Here is an 18,030-nt window from a genome sequence, read left to right on the forward strand (position 1 = left end):
AGGAAGTAGGGGTATGAGGGTTCTGCAGCAACCCATGAAAAAAAAAAGCACTAGATTTTGAAGTCCTTTATTCACAGATCAATAGAGCTGTCGGCAGCGCAGACAATATCGTTCCCAACCCCAAACTACTCCCTTCGAAGACAATTTAAAATCGCAGCACCCCCACCCCCACTTCTCACAGCTATGCTGTGCATTCAAGATAATGATCCGAATTTCCCCTTTCTATTTGTTCATGCAAGCAATCTCACAACAGAAGGAACCAATGCTGAATGCCACTCGACTGACTGAAAACCAAGGCCAAAGATTTGTTTTATTTTTTATTAAAAATAAAATAAAGACATGACATACTTCCATGCAGAAAAAGAAAATGTATACACAATTTAAAAAAAAAACATTAAATAAACATTTTATACATGTCACCTGAGTCAATCAGATGTGCATTTACAAGGATGCATAGGTGCTACAAAGATCAGCGATTCATGATTTAGGTCAAGTATGGCTCATTTGATAAAGAACAGTGCGCATTACCAGAAGTGAAGGGTCAGTGCTATAGGGCACTGAGAACTAAGTTTACAGTTTCAGAGAGCTGCAGTGCTGGAACAAACTTAATGGACGTCGGACTGTCTAAATGTGGATCAGAAACACAGAATAAAAACAATGCCTCTTCACGCTTATCAATATTGTCCTCTACATAAAACCAACAAAATCTGCACAAAAACTAAAAATGTATGAGAGAGAAGGCAAAGTAATAAGCACATAATATGAAGTAGTCTGGGGTTGCATCTCCATTTAAAATGGCTTAGTCTCCATTGTTACTGATGAAAACAGATGTCAGGTGAAAGAAACATGGTAAATCGACACCAACCCGGTATTCCCTTTCACTCATCCAGTTCTTTGAAAAACATCAGTACAGCCAACTATTTCCACATGACAACCCCACCCTTAACAGGAGCTGCTCTGTGTTTTCCCAGAGTCGGAAGTGTAGGTGCTACTCTTTTTGGAGTACTTCAGAGCGTTGAACGAGACTCTCATTCTCTCCACCGTCCTCTCACTGCGGCATCTCAGTGTGTTCTTCACATGCTGTCTGAACTCCTCTGAGATGAAGTAGTAAATGAATGGATCCACGCAGCTGTTGAGGGCGGCCAGACACAGGGTGGAGATGTAGAAGCCGTAGCCGTTGTTCACTCCTCCGGCCAGCAGGAGGGAGTAGTGCACCAGCAGCATGATGTTACTGGGGGTGAAACAGACCAGGAACATGACCAACACGGTGATGATTAGCACCACCGCCTTGCGCCGATTCTTGGTGATGCTGGCATCTGTCATGGAGTTCTTCAGGGACTTGAGCATCAGAATGTAGGCCACCACGCACACCACAGTGGGAACTACAAATCCCAGGATTCCCATGGTCAGGAAGTAACCTGCGGCCATGCTATTCTGGCTGGGTCGGGTGACGTCGTGGCATGTGATGATGTTGAGGTTGGTCACTGTGACCGTCTGGTCATAGAGGTAGAGAGGGGTGGTCATCAGCCAGACCCCCACCCAGACTGCGACAGAGACGCCGATGGCTACCTCGTTGTTTCTCCTATTCTGGGAGAGTGGTTTGACGATGGCACAGTAGCGCTGCACACTAATACAGGTGATGAAGAGGATGGAGCAGTACATGTTCCCGTAGAAGAAGCCCACCAGGACTTTACACAACCCCTCACCATAGATCCAGTTGTTGCCGTTGAAGTGGTAGGCAATCTTCAGGGGAGTCCAGATGACAAAGAGCAGGTCGGACAGAGCCAGGTTGGCCATGTAGATGGCGGAAGGGTGCTTCTTCTTGGTCCTGAACAGGAAGACCCAGATGGCCATGGCGTTGGTGGGGAGCCCCACAGCAAACACCACTATGTAGACGATGGGGAGGAACACCGTGGTCAGACGGCTGTCCAGGACCATGTGGGCCGTCTGGGAGACCCACACTCCTTCCGGTGACTCGGTCCCCGTGAAGCCTCGGTTTTCAACATCAGCATTGCTCTGCTCTGAGAAAGAGAAGAGGAACAAGGCGAGTAGGAACAGGGCTATTAAGGAATTCTGACAATGGGGTTAAAAAGTATGCCATTTGAATACAATAGACATGTGATTTAATTCTCTGTCAGGTTCACTCTTCAACTCTTACATAGAGCCAACATAAAGACAAATTATATGAAGTCAACTAATAAGACTCCAGGTGGTCATTCTCTCTTAAATCTTGACTTTGGAAAGTCTGTCATTAGTATGTGGGATGACATTTTGGCCGCGTTCCTCTGCCCAGGTGTTGCTCACCTTTGCCAGATCTTACAAAGCCTGGATAAGTATTTTTACGCATCAGCTAACCACATACAGATTGCGATAATGTCAGTCGATGATGTGGCACGCAACCATTGGTTGATGCATGCAACGTCTGAGCAGGGGAACACCGCCACCTTCAAAATAACTGGGAAATGAGTGGAAACGCTAATCAGATGTGTTACATTTATACATCCAGTGAAATATATGTCTCATTGTTCTGTGATAGAACATCTCTTCTCCATTCAATAAAATGTTAGAATTTTCTAATTCGTTTTCATTGGGAAAGCAGATAAAGCATTCACTTTTGCATAGGGAAACAATCTTACAAATTAGGTTACTACACCTCCTTAATTAGGCCCTAACTAGTTGAGACTTCTGCTCTGCACTCCGTTGTCAGCCTAGCCTACATTTCACTGATCTTAGTAGCATAAAGCATTTTTGTCAGCAGTTTTCAGTTTGGCTGTTGGTTTCAAGTGTATGTGGCTGTTCTAGTTTGTATGGCACACGGGGCAAACCCCTACCGCAAGATGCCGCCCGTACTTAAATCCGCTACTGACTTTGTATTAGTCTATAAATACATCTCATCGCCAAAATTCATCTTCTCTCCCATGTCTTATTCGACTAGTATTTTTGAAAGTGTAAGGATAATAATTCAGCCATAGTTGTTCTGAAATGTTTATTGCTTTCCAACATTTTACTCCCTCCTCCATGTTTAATATAACACACCTACATGTATTATTTATTTCGGTTGCCTGACCTGAAGTTTGTGCCACAGAAAGTATTTGACTCTAGCCACAAAATTAAGGACTTTTTTTTTTTTTAAGGGGGGGGGGGGGGGGGGGGGGATTCTGGCAGGTGGGGAGATTTTCGGCACAACACCGGTTCCAAAACGAATGCAGTCAACTTTCAGAAGGTGCAAGTGAAACCCCTACACGGGCGCCGGGCTACATTAATCGAACCTTTTGATGTCTTAAGGTTTGTAAGAACAACGACATCACATGACAAGCAGGAGTATTTCACAAACTTGGTATTAATTTAGGAATCAGAGAGGGGATCCGACTCAATACTTTTACCATAAATACATTTAAGAATATCACAACGAACAAAAACACACACCAATAATAAGAACTAGACGAGGGGAAAGGCTAGCTCTTACCAGTTTCCTGAGACAGACAGTGTTCGGCACAGGCCAATAAAGACATAAGTTTCAAACAATGTGTCTTAAAACTCATGTTAACTTCCACAAAAGGATCCAACAACAATCTATCTGCGATGTATGAAGAGTGTTGAGTGCCGACGGCGCGTTTGTTTGCGGATTCCTTCTGTCTGCACGACGTGAAAGTGACCTAAAGAGGAAGTACAACATCCCGCCCTCACGTAACAGGAGGGAAGAAAAAATACCTGTGTGATGTCATGTGGCCGTACGCGTCTGTGTCCTCAGGCTGACTGGCTCTAGTAGGATCTCGCCCGCAGACACTGATCTAAGGTCAGTTTTGTGTTTTTACACAAAGTTAGAATTTAGGGAAGGTATAAGACAGGGATCATCAACTAGATTCAGCAGCGCTCGGGACGATTTTTTTCTTGAGCGGATGGTCGGGGGCTGGAAAATAATTACAACTAATTTGTAGACTGCAAATTGACCACGGGAAACCCAAACAGATTTGACTAAAACATCATTTCAAACCTTGCTGACGTTTGTATAAGACCACATGTCTCTCAATTATGCGTGGAAATAGTTGGTAACAGATTTCCCAAATTAAAATAACTTGTAGCTGATTTTCTGGTGTTTGTATAAAAACAATATGTCAGACAATTAATATTTATTTATTTTTTGCTCAGAAAACATGGGGGCCAAATAAAACCACCTGTGTGGCCAAATTTGTCCAGTTGGAGAACCCTGGTATAAGCTGATCCTAGAGCTGTGCCAAGGGGCAACTTCAACACCACCTGCATAGGTCTAAAGAAAATTACAGCTCAGCACTGCACAGCAGTAGATCAGTAGGTAGGCTTTTAGTAAATAGTGGGTTAACCTTTTAGTGGAAAAGAAAAGTGCATCAAGAATATTTCCTCACGTTTAAAGAATAACAAATAGATTATCCTCTGCCATTTTCTTCTCCTTCTTTATGGTCCCAGTTGCAACACATAACAAAGGTTTATGAGATGAATGAGAGAGTGTGTTGCATAAGGTTCAGTGTCCTCAGGGCAGGCTCAGTGGACGTTCCAAAGGTTTGGTCTTTTTGTTTGACTTAGTCACTAGCATCTCTGTTTGGCCAATAAAATGTGTCCTTTAATGCAGAAGGCTAGTTGCTTGAGGACTCTCAGGTGCTTTTCTCATGCTCTGTTTGTCTTTCTTCAGGTGGAAAGGAGGAATGGAATGGATAGGATTGGTGGTGATGGGGGATGGTATGGGAGGACGGGAAGTAACAATGTTATCTGACCTTTTGTCTTAAGATCATAATAGGGAAAAAAAGTATTGTTTATTGTAGAACTCATTTGGTCAACTACCTGAAATTATCAACATGTATGAGTGTGTGTATATGTGTGTGTGTGTGTGTGTGTGTGTGTGTGTGTGTGTGTGTGCGTTAAAATGTATTACTCAATATTTCAGCAAATCGCAATGCCTTCTCCATTATTTGAAATCCTTCCTCCTAATAAACATTTTTTTTAAATGAAAGGATACTAAAAATGAAAGAATGCTTTATTATAAACACTTACCATTGCTTTTTTGTAATTTACATTTTAGTCATTTAGCAGACACTCTTATCCAGAGCGACTTACAGTAGTGAATGCATACATTTCATACCATGCATTTTTTTTTTGTACTGGCCCTCCGTGGGAATCAAACCCACAACACTGGCGTTGCACACACCATGCTGGTGTTGCAAACACCATGCTCTACCAACTGAGCCACAGGAAAGACTTGTAATGGCTTTATGGCACCTAAGACCATTAAAATTCAGCATATGTTTAATTTATTCAAACCAAATATGTTCTATTAGCAAGCTGAGTACTTGTTTGAACTATATACTGAACACAAATATGCAACATGCAACAATTTCAAAAATGTTACTAAGTTGAGGTTCATATAAGGAAATCAGTCAATTGAAATAAATACATTAGGTCCTAATCTATGGATTTCGCATGAACGGGCAGGGATGCAGCCGTGGGTGGGCCTGGGAGGGCATAGGCCCAGCCAATCAGAATGAGTTTTTCCCCGAAAAAAGGGCTTTATTACAGACAGAAATACTCCTCAGTTTCATCAGCTGTCCGGGTGGCTGGTCTCAGACAATCTCTCAGGTGAAGAAGCCGGATGTGGAGATCCTGGGCTGGTGTGATTATACGTGGTCTGTGGTTGTGAGATGACATTGAAGGCGGCATATGGTAGAGAAATGAACATTCAATTCTCTGGCAATAGCTCTGGTGGACATTCCTGCAGTCAGCACGCCAACTGCATGCTCCCACAAAACTTCTGACATCTGTGACAAAACGGCACATTTTAGAGTGGCCTTTTATTGTCCCCAGCACAAGGTGCACCTGTGTAATGATCATGCTGTTTAATCAGCTTCTTGATATGCCACACCTGGCAGATGGATGGATTATCTTGGTGAAGGAGAAATGCTCACTAACAGGGATTTGTGCACAACATTTTAGGAAAATAACCTTTTTGTGCGTATGGAAAATTTCTGGGATCTTATTTCAGCTCATGAAACTTGGGACCAAAACTTGACATGTTGCATTTATATTTTTGTTCAGTATAAGTAGCTACGAAGCACCACCCGCTGGATGTAATGTGAAATAAAATTGACTTGAAGTAAGTATGATTTACACCAATAGGGGGCATCACAGCACTACTTACGCTACCTTAGCACCCCTAGGCTGAGTATTGGAGTTGTCTGAAAGCTTTTCCATTACTGCAAACACACTATCTATTCACACAATTGGAAATTTACTGCAATAATGAGTCTGAGCCTTTTTGAAATCGGACAGTGTGGTTAGATAAAGGAGAGTCTTGTAGCGATATAATATATAGTGCATGGTATTTCTATGCAACATCGACAACATAGGCTATATATTTCACATTGCCGAGTAAATATTTGTACATAGAAAAAAATTGTAAATGTTAACAAAATGAACAGAAACAGATCCTACATTACAGGCATGGACGTGAGCTCACTAAAACCGGCGTATAAAAGCATTTCCTTGTATTGTCAACAGTGTTCTTTTAAGAAACAGTACAATACATGATTGAACAAAGACCCCTTTGTTATTCCCTTAACACAAACCATCAAACTTCATAGACACTGCTTTTGGGACCATAAACCTGCTTCAAGAATAGCAACTTCAACTTCCATGGGAAATATATTTAAGATACAAATTTAAGATGTTATACATTATCATGCATTACACTTTTATAAATGGAAATGTTCCTTTTCTCACACCCTAATGTACCTTCTTGGTGGTTGGGTTCAGGTCAGAAACAGCTTTGATCCATTTCAATCAGACCAGCAGCTTCTTGCACTGGTTTGGCCGGGGTAGGCCGTCCTTGTAAATAAGAATTTGTTCTTAACTGACTTGCCTAGTTAAATAAAAGGTCAAATTATTGTTTTTATTTAAAAAACATTTTTTTTTAAAAATGGATCTTCTTCATATAGTTGGGCATAGCCAAACCAGGCCCAGGAGTCACAGGCTACAGATGTATGTCTGACTGAATTCAATGTATGAGCGAAATCCATTCCGTCTCCTCAGAAAAAACCTAGCTTTGGTCCATGGCTATCTTTAAGACCATATATACACTTTCTGCACTGTCTGAAAAGGGGGAAATACACTGAGTATACAAAACATTAAGAACCTCTTTCCATGACATAGACTGACCAGGTGAATCCAGGTGAAAGCTATGATCCCTTATTAATGTCAGTTGTTAAATCAACTTCAATCAGTGTAGTTGAAGGGGAGGAGTCAGGTAAAGCCTTGAGACAATTAAAACATGGATTGTGTATGTGTGCCTTTCAGAGGAATGGGCAAGACAAAAGATTGAAGTGCCTTTGAACAGGGTATGGTAGTAGGTGCCAGGCGCACTGGTTTGTGTTAGGAACTGCAATGCTGCTGGATTTTTCATACTCAACAGTTTCCTGTGTGTATCAAGAATGGTCCACCACCCAAAAGACATCCAGCCAACTTGACACAACTGTAGGAAGCATTGGAGTCGACACCTTGTAGAGTCCATGCCCAGAAGAATTAAGGCTGTTCTAAATGCAAAAGAGTGGGGTGCAACTCAATATTAGGAAGGTGTTCCAAATGTTTGGTATACTCAGTGTACATACTAAATATATATTCCTCACTTCAGTCAATTAAATATATATTCTTCACTTTAGTAAATGAATCAGAAACAGCTCTCTGTATCTTCATCCATCAGACCAGGAGTTTATTGTACTGGCTGCTGAGGCTGGCCTGGAAGGTATCCACCTTACTTATCCTGGTGCTGGTCCTGGAAGAACCAGAGGATGAGGCCAGGTTCTTCCCTCCCTCTGCAGCCGCCCGGCACCCCAAAGCCCCCGCAAGCTGCCTCTGGCACCGGGACGAGCCAAAGTAGTAGACCAGGGGGTCCAGGCAGCAGCTTATGCTCCCCACACACAGAGACACCAGGTAGGCCACGTGAGTGGCGTCCGGCTCCCCTGCCACCCGCCCACCAATCTGGAGGTAGTGAGCCAGGAGGATGGCGTTGGTGGGCGTGAAACAGAACACAAACACCACCAGCACGATTACCACCATCACCACTGCTCGTGCCTTCTGCCTTGAACGACCTAGATCAAATGCCAATAAAAAAACGTTGTTATCCTCTTATGGGGAAGGTTGTTGTGCAGAAGACATGGAAAAGAGAATCAATACAAAGAGCCAACTTTTTAGACCAAAAACTTGGTCTGGAAAACCGCTCCTATTAGTAAAACTGCATGATGACAGTGGGTGGTCACTGTGCTGCATATCATTTGTGAAGTGCATGAGTCTGGTTTCTATTTACCTATGACGCCGCGTGGAGCCCTGTTGAGCACCTGCACCACCCGGGAGTAGCAGGTCACCATGACGAACAGCGGCAGGAAGTAGAGGGTGCAGGAGAGAATGGGGAAGAAGAAGAGGTAGCGCCCCTCTAACAGCTTCAGGTCCTGGATGTCATGGCAGGTGGTTATGCCCAGTGGGTCGTAGTAGACCGTCTGCTGAGAGAGGACCAGGGGCAGCGAGCCGCCCACAGCCAGGACCCACATGGAGCTGCAGGCCAGGGCTGCGTTACATGGACTCCTCCAGGCCAGGGAGTTGATGGGGTAGGCCACGGCCAGCAGGCGGTCCACGCTGATACAGGTCATAAGGAGAACGGAGGAGTACATGTTGCAGTAGAAGGCGGCGGTGACCAGGCGGCACATCCCCTCGCCGAAGCCCCAATCGTTGCCACTGTAGTGGTAGACGATCTTGAAGGGCAGCAGTAGGGTGAACAGGAGGTCAGCGGCCGCCAGGTTCAGCATGTAGATCACCGCCGGCTTCATGGGCCGGATCCGTCGGGCAAAGGACAACATGGCAACAGTGTTGAGGGGCACGCTGATGAGGAAGACGACGGTGTAAAGCGTCGGGATGAAGATGGTGGACAGACGGCCTGTGAGGAAGTTGTTGGCCGTAACAGAGATAGCGTAAGACCAGACTCCTGTAACATTCCTGACCGAGCCCAGTTCTACCTGTCCCAGTCTGGACCCGTTAATAAACCCAACTCTCTGTCCTGGTGCGGATCCATTGTTGAGTCTGCCTCGGGGCCCATTTCTGTCTTCGTTTGGGTAGTAGTCCAGCAGGTCCAGATCTATATGCTCGTCTGTGACCAGGGGCCGTTCCGTGACTAATCTCCTGGCAAAGGTCCTAACGATGGAGCTGCCTGAGCAGAAAAACATAGAGACGTGAGTCAGCCACACATGAGGATAGGTGTGGAGCACTGCAGTCTACATTGTAATACAGTCATAGAGCTCAGTGGTGTGGAGAGCCTCAAACAGACTGTTTGGTTTTCTTTATAGGATTTCCTTGAAATGGGATGAGGCATGTCCTGATATGAGAGGATACAATGTTAATAAAATGCTTATCCTGTCAATAAAATGGCCAACTACTTAAATGTGTTCAAAAAGAACACTTCTGGGGTCATGACCATGGCAATTCATTTCAATGTGTTTTGATCCATCACAGCCTATGAATGAAAGGTATATCAGTAAAGTACACAATGTGAGAGAATGAATATAAACCATTATTTCTGGTTACAATAGTCTATAGGCCTATTGAAAATATACCATGACTTGGTCATTTATATTCAGGAATATGTATGCCTGATTGTCTATAAATGTTTGGCGACAATTTACAACAACAAAAAACGTGCATGATTTTGTTGGCTACATTTAGGCCTATGTTGTGATAATTCAGTGCTTAAAAATGAAGTCACCTTCCACACCGACCTATTATAGCCTAGAAGAATGAGTTAACATTTGGAAAATCATTTGTGTGGCTATGTATCAAGAGGGTCTACTAAGTGTCGCCTACACGTTGTTTGTATGTAATACTTTAAGTAAAAGTGACACAGTTTATGAGGAAACAAACATTTCATCACACATGGGGAATTCTACTCACCGTTATAAACCGCGGACGACGCCGCATGCACGGCTGCCAGGAGAAGAAAAGTTCTATACAACATCCTACCAGAACCGCAATGAAGTCCCATCAAGATGAACAGGTTTACTAATAAAGCCTACAGCGCTCCTGCTAGATCTGGAAACGTTTTTTTAACCTGTAGGTTTGGTCTGTCTCCTCTATGTTGCTGTACTAAACTGTCGCTTTCAGACAGTTCACAGGCGCCTGTCCCACCATGACGCATATCATAGCATTTTTTTTCAGCAGGGCGCGCATTCATTTCTTCTGATGTCATCAGATAGGATCAAAGATCGGAACGGAAGAATAATGAAGCTGCATGTCAAAGATTTCACGTTGGCAATATTTCATGTTGAATTACATTTTTGACTGAATGGAGATCGATGTTGTTTTCTTGTTAGGATAATTGTTATTAAATAGACCTAGCCTACGGATTTTTGGAAAACAAAAGTTACTTTTCTGACACTGATAGTCCCAGTTATTTCTTCCTAGACCCACAACATAAAGTTTGACAAGAGCAGACAATAATATTTTTCAACAATTTCATTTATTTCAAACACTGAGGTCATATGTGAAGATTGCTATTTTGCCAGTTTGATGTGTTTTAGTTCAGTGTGTATGTTCTTGTTTTTGATAATAAAAAGCTGCAGGGGCTCAACTTTGGATTTAGAAGTCGGGGACATATACAGTACCAGTCAAAAGTTTGGACACAGTTACTCATTCAAGGGTTTTTCTTTATTTTTACTATTTTCTACATTGTAGAATAATAATGAAGACATCAAAACTATGAAATAACACATGTGGAATCATGTAGTAACCAAAAAAGTGTTAAACAAATCAAAATATATTTTATCTTAAAAGTAGCCACCCTTTGCCTTGATGACAGCTTTGCATTCTCTCAACCAGCTTCATGAGGTAGTCACCTGGAATGCTTTTCCAACCGTCTTGAATGATTTCCCACATATGCTGAGCACTTGTTGACTGCTTTTCTTTCACTCTGCAGTCCAACTTATCCCAAACCATCTCAATTGGTTTGAGGTTGGGTGATTGTGGAGGCCAGGTCATCTGATGCAGCACTCCGTCACTCTTCTTCTTGGTCAAATAGCCCTTACACAGCCTGGGGGTGTGTTTTGAAAAACAAATGATAGTCCCACTAAGCACAAAACAGATGGGATGGCGTATTGCTGTAGAATGCTGTGGTAGCCATGCTGGTTAAGTGTGCCTTGAATTCTAAATAAATCACTGACAGTGTCACCAGCAAAGCACCCCCACACCGTCACACCTCCTCCTCCATACTTCAAGGTGGGAACCACACATGCGGAGATCATCTGTTCACCTACTCTGCATCTCACAAAGACATGCTGGTTGGAACCAAAAATCTAACATTTGGACTCATCAGACCAAAGGACAGATTTCCACCGGTCTAATGTCCATTGCTCTTGTTTCTTGGCCCAAGCAAGTCTCTTCTTAATATTGGTGTCCATTAGTAGTGGTTTCTTTACAGCAATTTAACCTCTTACATCTAGACGTTCCGCTAGCGGAACACCTGCTCCAATATCCAATGATGGGCGTGGCGCGAAATACAATGTCCTCGAAAATCCGAAAACTTCCATTTTTCAAACATATGACTATTTTACACCATTTTAAAGACAAGACTCTCCTTTATCTAACCACACTGTCCGATTTCAAAAAGGCTTTACAGCGAAAGCAAAACACTAGATTATGTCAGCAGAGTACCCAGCCAGAAATAATCAGACACCCATTTTTCAAGCTAGCATATAATGTCACAAAAAACAAAACCACAGCTAAATGCAGCACTAACCTTTGATGATCTTCATCAGATGACACTCCTAGGACATTATGTTATACAATACATGCATGTTTTGTTCAATCAAGTTCATATTTATATCAAAAACCAGCTTTTTACATTAGCATGTGATGTTCAGAACTAGCATTCCCACCGAACACTTCTGGTGAATTTACTAAATTACTCATGATAAACGTTCACAAAAAACATAACAATTATTTTAAGAATTATAGATACAGAACTCCTTTATGCAATCGCGGTGTCAGATTTTAAAATAGCTTTTCGGTGAAAGCACATTTTGCAATATTCTGAGTAGATAGCCCAGCCATCACGGGCTAGCTATTTTGACACCCACCAAGTTTGGCCCTCACCAAACTCAGATTTACTATAGGAAAGATTGGATTACCTTTGCTGTTCTTCGTCAGAATGCACTCCCAGGACTTCTACTTCAATAACAAATGTTGGTTTGGTTCCAAATAATCCATAGTTATATCCAAATAGCGGCGTTTTGTTCGTGCGTTCAAGACACTATCCGAAGGGTAAAGAAGGGTGACACGCCCAGCGCGTTTCGTGACAAAAAAATTCAAAATATTCCATTACCGTACTTCGAAGCATGTCAAACGCTGTTTAAAATCAATTTTTATGCGATTTTTCTCGTAAAAAAAGCGATAATATTCCGACCGGGAGTCGTTGTTTTCGTTCAAAGACTGAAAATGAAAACATGGAGTCTTCTCGTGCACGCGCCCCCAGTCTCATTGTTCTCAGATCGACCACTATCCAAATGCGCTATTGTTTTTCAGCCATGGCCTGCAAAGTCATCATTCAACGTTCTGGCCATAATATGGACTTCTGAGAGCCTATGGGAGCGTTAGAAAATGTCACGTTACAGCAGAGATCCCCTGTTTTGGATAGAGATGATCAAGAAGGCCAAGAAATGGTCAAAGAGGGCGCTTCCTGTTTGGAATCTTCTCAGGTTTTGGCCTGCCAAATGAGTTCTGTTATACTCACAGACACCATTCAAACAGTTTTAGAAACTTTGGAGTGTTTTCTATCCAAAGCTAATAATTATATGCATATTCTAGTTTCTGGGCAGGAGTAATAATCAGATTAAATCGGGTACGTTTTTTATCCGGCCGTGAAAATACTGCCCCCTATCCATAAAAAGTTAACCATGAATGCCTGATTCACGCACTCTCCTCTAAACAGTTGATGTTGAGATGTGTCTGTTACTTGAACTCTGCGAAGCACAATCTGAGGTGCAGTTAATTTCTGAGGCTGGTAACTCTAATGCACTTATCCTCTGCAGCAGAGGTAACTCTGGGTCTTCCTTTCCTGTGGCGGTCCTCATGAGAGCCAGTTTCATTATAGCGCTTAATGATTTTTGGGACTGCACTTGAAGAAACTTGAAAAGTTCTTGAAATTTTCCAGATTGACTGACCTTCATGTCTTAAAGTAATGATCGACTGTTATTTCTCTTTGCTTATTTGAGCTGTTCTTGCCATAATATGGACTTGGTCTTTTACCAAATAGGGCTATCTTCTGTATACATTGTCACAACACAAATGATTGGCTCAAAAGCATTAAGAATGAAAGACATTCAACAAAACAAGGCACACCTGTGAACAGCTTTGCACACTCTTGGCATTCTTTCAACCAGCTTCATGAGGTATTCACCTGGAATGCATTACAAATGGCAAATGGTGGCTACTTTGAAGAATCTCAAATATAAAGTATATTTTGATTTGCTTAACACTTTTTTGGTTACTATATGATTCCATATGTGTTATTTAATATTTTTGATGTCTTCACTATTATTCTACAATGCAGAAAATAGCAAAATAAAAACTCTTGAATGAGTAGGTGTTTCCAAAATTTTGACTGGTACTATATATATATACACTGCTCAAAAAAATAAAGGGAACACTTAAACAACACAATGTAACTCCAAGTCAATCACACTTCTGTGAAATCAAACTGTCCACTTAGGAAGCAACACTGGTTGACAATACATTTCACATGCTGTTGTGCAAATGGAATAGACAACAGGTGGAAATTATAGGCAATTAGCAAGACACCCCCAATAAAGGAGTGGTTCTGCAGGTGGGGACCACAGACCACTTCTCAGTTCCTATGCTTCCTGGCTGATGTTTTGGTCACTTTTGAATGCTGGCAGTGCTTTCACTCTAGTGGTAGCATGAGACGGAGTCTACAACCCACACAAGTGGCTCAGGTAGTGCAGCTCATCCAGGATGGCACATGAATGCGAGCTGTGGCAAGAAGGTTTGCTGTGTCTGTCAGCGTAGTGTCCAGAGCATGGAGGCGCTACCAGGAGACAGGCCAGTACATCAGGAGACGTGGAGGAGGCCGTAGGAGGGCAACAACCCAGCAGCAGGACCGCTACCTCCGCCTTTGTGCAAGGAGGAGCAGGAGAAGCACTGCTAGAGCCCTGCAAAATGACCTCCAGCAGGCCACAAATGTGCATGTGTCTGCTCAAACGGTCAGAAACAGACTCCATGAGGGTGGTATGAGGGCCCGACGTCCACAGGTGAGGGTTGTGCTTACGGCCCAACACCGTGCAGGACGTTTAGCATTTGCCAGAGAACACAAAGATTGGCAAATTCGCCACTGGCGCCCTGTGCTCTTCACAGATGAAAGCAGGTTCACACTGAGCACGTGACAGACGTGACAGAGTCTGGAGACGCCGTGGAGAACGTTCTGCTGCCTGCAACATCCTCCAGCATGACCGGTTTGGCGGTGGGTCAGTCATGGTGTGGGGTGGCATTTCTTTGGGGGGCCGCACAGCCCTCCATGTGCTCGCCAGAGGTAGCCTGACTGCCATTAGGTACCGAGATGAGATCCTCAGACCCCTTGTGAGACCATATGCTGGTGCGGTTGGCCCTGGGTTCCTCCTAATGCAAGACAATGCTAGACCTCATGTGGCTGGAGTGTGTCAGCAGTTCCTGCAAGAGGAAGGCATTGATGCAATGGACTGGCCCGCCCGTTCCCCAGACCTGAATCCAATTGAGCACATCTGGGACATCATGTCTCGCTCCATCCACCAACGCTACGTTGCACCACAGACTTTCCAGGAGTTGGCGGATGCTTTAGTCCAGGTCTGGGAGTAGATCCCTGAGGAGACTATCCGCCACCTCATCAGGAGCATGCCCAGGCGTTGTAGGGAGGTCATACAGGCACGTGGAGGCCACACACACTACTGAGCCTCATTTTGACTTGTTTTAAGGACATTACATCAAAGTTGGATCAGCCTGTAGTGTGGTTTTCCACTTTAATTTTGAGTGTGACTCCAAATCCAGACCTCCATGGGTTGATAAATTGGATTTCCATTGATTATTTTTGTGTGATTTTGTTGTCAGCACATTCAACTATGTAAAGAAAAAAATATTTAATAAGATTATTTCTTTCAATCAGATCTAGGATGTGTTGTTTAAGTGTTCCCTTTATTTTTTTGAGCAGTATATATTATTATTATTATTTTTGTCAGATAAACACTCCAAACAGTCTACCTGACCGCTTGGAGGCATCCGCATGGTCTTGAAGCACACCGTTTCCTTGTTTGTATCACATTCCAATGATAAAACTGGTGGGGACAAAATGCAATTTCCCCCAGTGAAAGTTGTGCCCCTGTAAGATGCATTTCCTCTATTTTGTGCAGATCTGCTTTTGATAATGGTCAGCATCAGAATTTCCTGGAATTGCCCATTTTTTCAAGAGGGAGAGAGTGAGCAAGAGGATGTGTAAGAATGGCAAGGAATTTCTTTCTGTAAGAGCAGAGACAACATTTGCAGCTGCGTCTCTGTGGTACAGCAGAGCACATTTATAATTAAGTGATAATGCCAGAGAAGCCGGTGTTTGGAGGATATATTGGCATGGGTGTTGTTGGGCCCCAAACACTGGCTTCGAGGGCATTACCACTTTTATACTATGGGTTACCAACATACTCAAATAATGATTGACATTTCAATTAAAAACATTGATTCATTTATTCATACTATCACAAGATATAGTCCCAACACAAATCTAGGGTTGCTACCCAAGCCGGTTGGTCGTTCATTCTATCGGTTCGGTTGCCAAAGCCGTAACCCAGTTGTTCAGTCTTTTTGTTCTCTGTCTATCTATGGACGCGACCCAGTCGTTCGTTCTAAATGTTCCATTGCCATACCGGCTGGCATCTTACTTATTCCTTGCTTGCTAGCTAGCCAACTACGGCTAACTTACAGTCACATCAAAAATTGCAGCCAGAAAAACAGCAAAGTAGCTGCATTTCCGTTAATTTATGCTGTTTTCTAGTGACATTTAGATCCATAACAACGAGCTAATGATGCACGATTTCAACTGGCCTAGAAAATGTGCTCTTGTAATGAACACGATGGGAGACAGAGAGCTCATTTGAAGCTCAGCGCATATCAGGTGTTTATTGTAAAGGACCACAGGAGGAGGCAGGTAGCTGGGTCCAGGGGTAAATTACGGGAAACCCAGCACTCCGAATAGAAGTGTGTCACAAAACAAACAATATCTCACAATGATGGGGTGCAAAGAACTGAACTAAATAGTGTGTGATAATGACATACAGGTGTGTGAACAGGTGATCAGAATTCAGGTGATTAGGATCTGGAGCGTGAGCTTTGTTCAGGGGATCTACGTGTTTGAGAGTGTGAGTTGGAACGTGAGCTGCGTTCAGGGGATCTACGTGTTTGAGAGTGTGAGTTGGAAGCAGACGCTACAGCTCTCTCGTCAGGACACTGTTATTCAGAGGAGCTAGCCAACAACACAACTAACACAATCACTTCCAACTGAAGCTAGAAAGACAGCAAACTGGCTGTACTTCGTTTCATTTTATCTGTTTTCTATTGATAGTTCTTTGTATATATCCCCAAAATTATGTTGACTCATGATTTCGACTGGCTGAGAAAAGTTGACTGCCTGTCTGTCTCATTCCGACTCCCGACATGTTCATTACGATAGGACAGCTGGAGATCGAATTTGAATATTGAAACAATGTTGCAAATGTCGGAGATACAGACAGCAAGGTTTAGACAAATCTCAACTGTTGAAAACTACATGTAAGTCTAAAAGAAATGTTACATAATGTCTAGATGCTTTTTATAGTGGAGATCAAGTTTATAAATTGCCTGGCTGGGCTGATGAGACAGTGGATTGCACAGTCAGATGGAACAGAATAAATAGGCATTTTAACGTCAAAGATTTAGCCAATGGTAACTTGTGGAATAAACCCGGACTGGAATGTGGTTTTAAGCAATCAGCATTCACCCACCCGTTGTATAACACTGAATAAATCACTGTGGGATGACACATTATTATATAATGTACTTCATAATGGAATTTATAATTGGCTATACTTTTTACCAATCAAAATGTCTCGGCTGTCACACCCTGATCTGTTTCACCTGTCTTGTGCTTCTCTCCACCCCCCTCCAGGTGTTGCCCATTTTCCCCATTATCTCCTGTGCATTTATACCTGTGTTTTATGTTTGTCTGTTGCCAGTTTGTCTTGTCAAGCTTACCAGCATTTTTCTCTGTACTCCTGTTTCTTTGCTCTAATCTTGAAGGTTTTGACCATTCTGCCTGGCCTGACCCTGGCTGCTGTTCTGTACCTTTTGGACTCTGTTCTGGGTTGCTGACTCTGTTCTGACTCTGTTCTGGGATGCAGGTCCTTGACCTGTCATCTGCCTGCCCCCTGTTTTTGTAATAGACTTTTCTTACTTTGAACTGTCTACATCTGGGTCTTATCCTGAGGTCTGATACCGGCTTGGTGTGAATCCTGTAAGAGGAATGTGTTTGTACTGATGTTGACCTCGCTCAAGCATTTAAACACTTCTCTGTTTTCCTGTCTATTCCCAGAGGCTGCTTTTCCCTGGGAAAGTAAACTGACCTTGCTGTTTAGAAACAGTCCCCCGAATGTTGTCTACATGTACATGTTCAGATTCAATCAATCATGAACACTATTTCTAGATGATTGAACTAGTGAAAAACATGGTGTAAAATTGAACGACAAAACAAAATTGGGATTTTCTGCACTTTTGATCTGTGATTTAATGTGTAAAACTCCTCCTTAGCTACAATGACCAAAACAGATGGCGAGGGTAAGCAAAAACACCTCTGCCACCCTGATCCTCAACACAGGGGCCACCCAGGGGTGCGTGCTCAGCTTCCTCCAACAGGATCCGAGACAGCGAATACCGCCCATGTGATCAGACTGCTGAACAGCT

General features: G+C 43.0%; 2 protein-coding genes across 3 annotated transcripts; both read right to left on the reverse strand.

Annotated features, from left to right (window-relative positions):
* Positions 1–319: 319 nt before the first annotated feature.
* par-2 (proteinase-activated receptor-2a) lies at positions 320–3,647 on the reverse strand. Its single transcript, NM_001142721.1, is given in 2 exon segments — positions 320–2,021; positions 3,467–3,647. Coding segments are annotated over 2 exon segments (1,155 nt in total). The 5' UTR covers positions 3,543–3,647; the 3' UTR covers positions 320–942.
* A 1,343-nt stretch (positions 3,648–4,990) lies between these two features.
* On the reverse strand, positions 4,991–10,237 carry LOC106563034 (proteinase-activated receptor 1). 2 transcript variants are annotated; one of them, XM_014128241.3, is made up of 3 exons: positions 9,958–10,237; positions 8,327–9,220; positions 4,991–8,111 (listed from the first exon to the last, which is right to left on the reverse strand). In XM_014128241.3, the coding sequence occupies exons 1-3, from the start codon at positions 10,046–10,048 to the stop codon at positions 7,720–7,722; spliced, it is 1,377 nt and encodes a 458-aa protein (XP_013983716.1). In that variant the 5' UTR covers positions 10,049–10,237; the 3' UTR covers positions 4,991–7,719. The 2 variants fall into 2 exon arrangements, with proteins under 2 accessions (XP_013983716.1, XP_045545867.1); XM_045689911.2 differs by having other exon boundaries at positions 8,327–9,385; positions 9,958–10,213.
* Positions 10,238–18,030: the final 7,793 nt, after the last annotated feature.

This window comes from Salmo salar, chromosome 11 (assembly GCF_965601325.2).
Source record: "Salmo salar chromosome 11, fSalSal1, whole genome shotgun sequence".
In the NCBI taxonomy this organism is placed as follows: domain Eukaryota; kingdom Metazoa; phylum Chordata; class Actinopteri; order Salmoniformes; family Salmonidae; genus Salmo; species Salmo salar.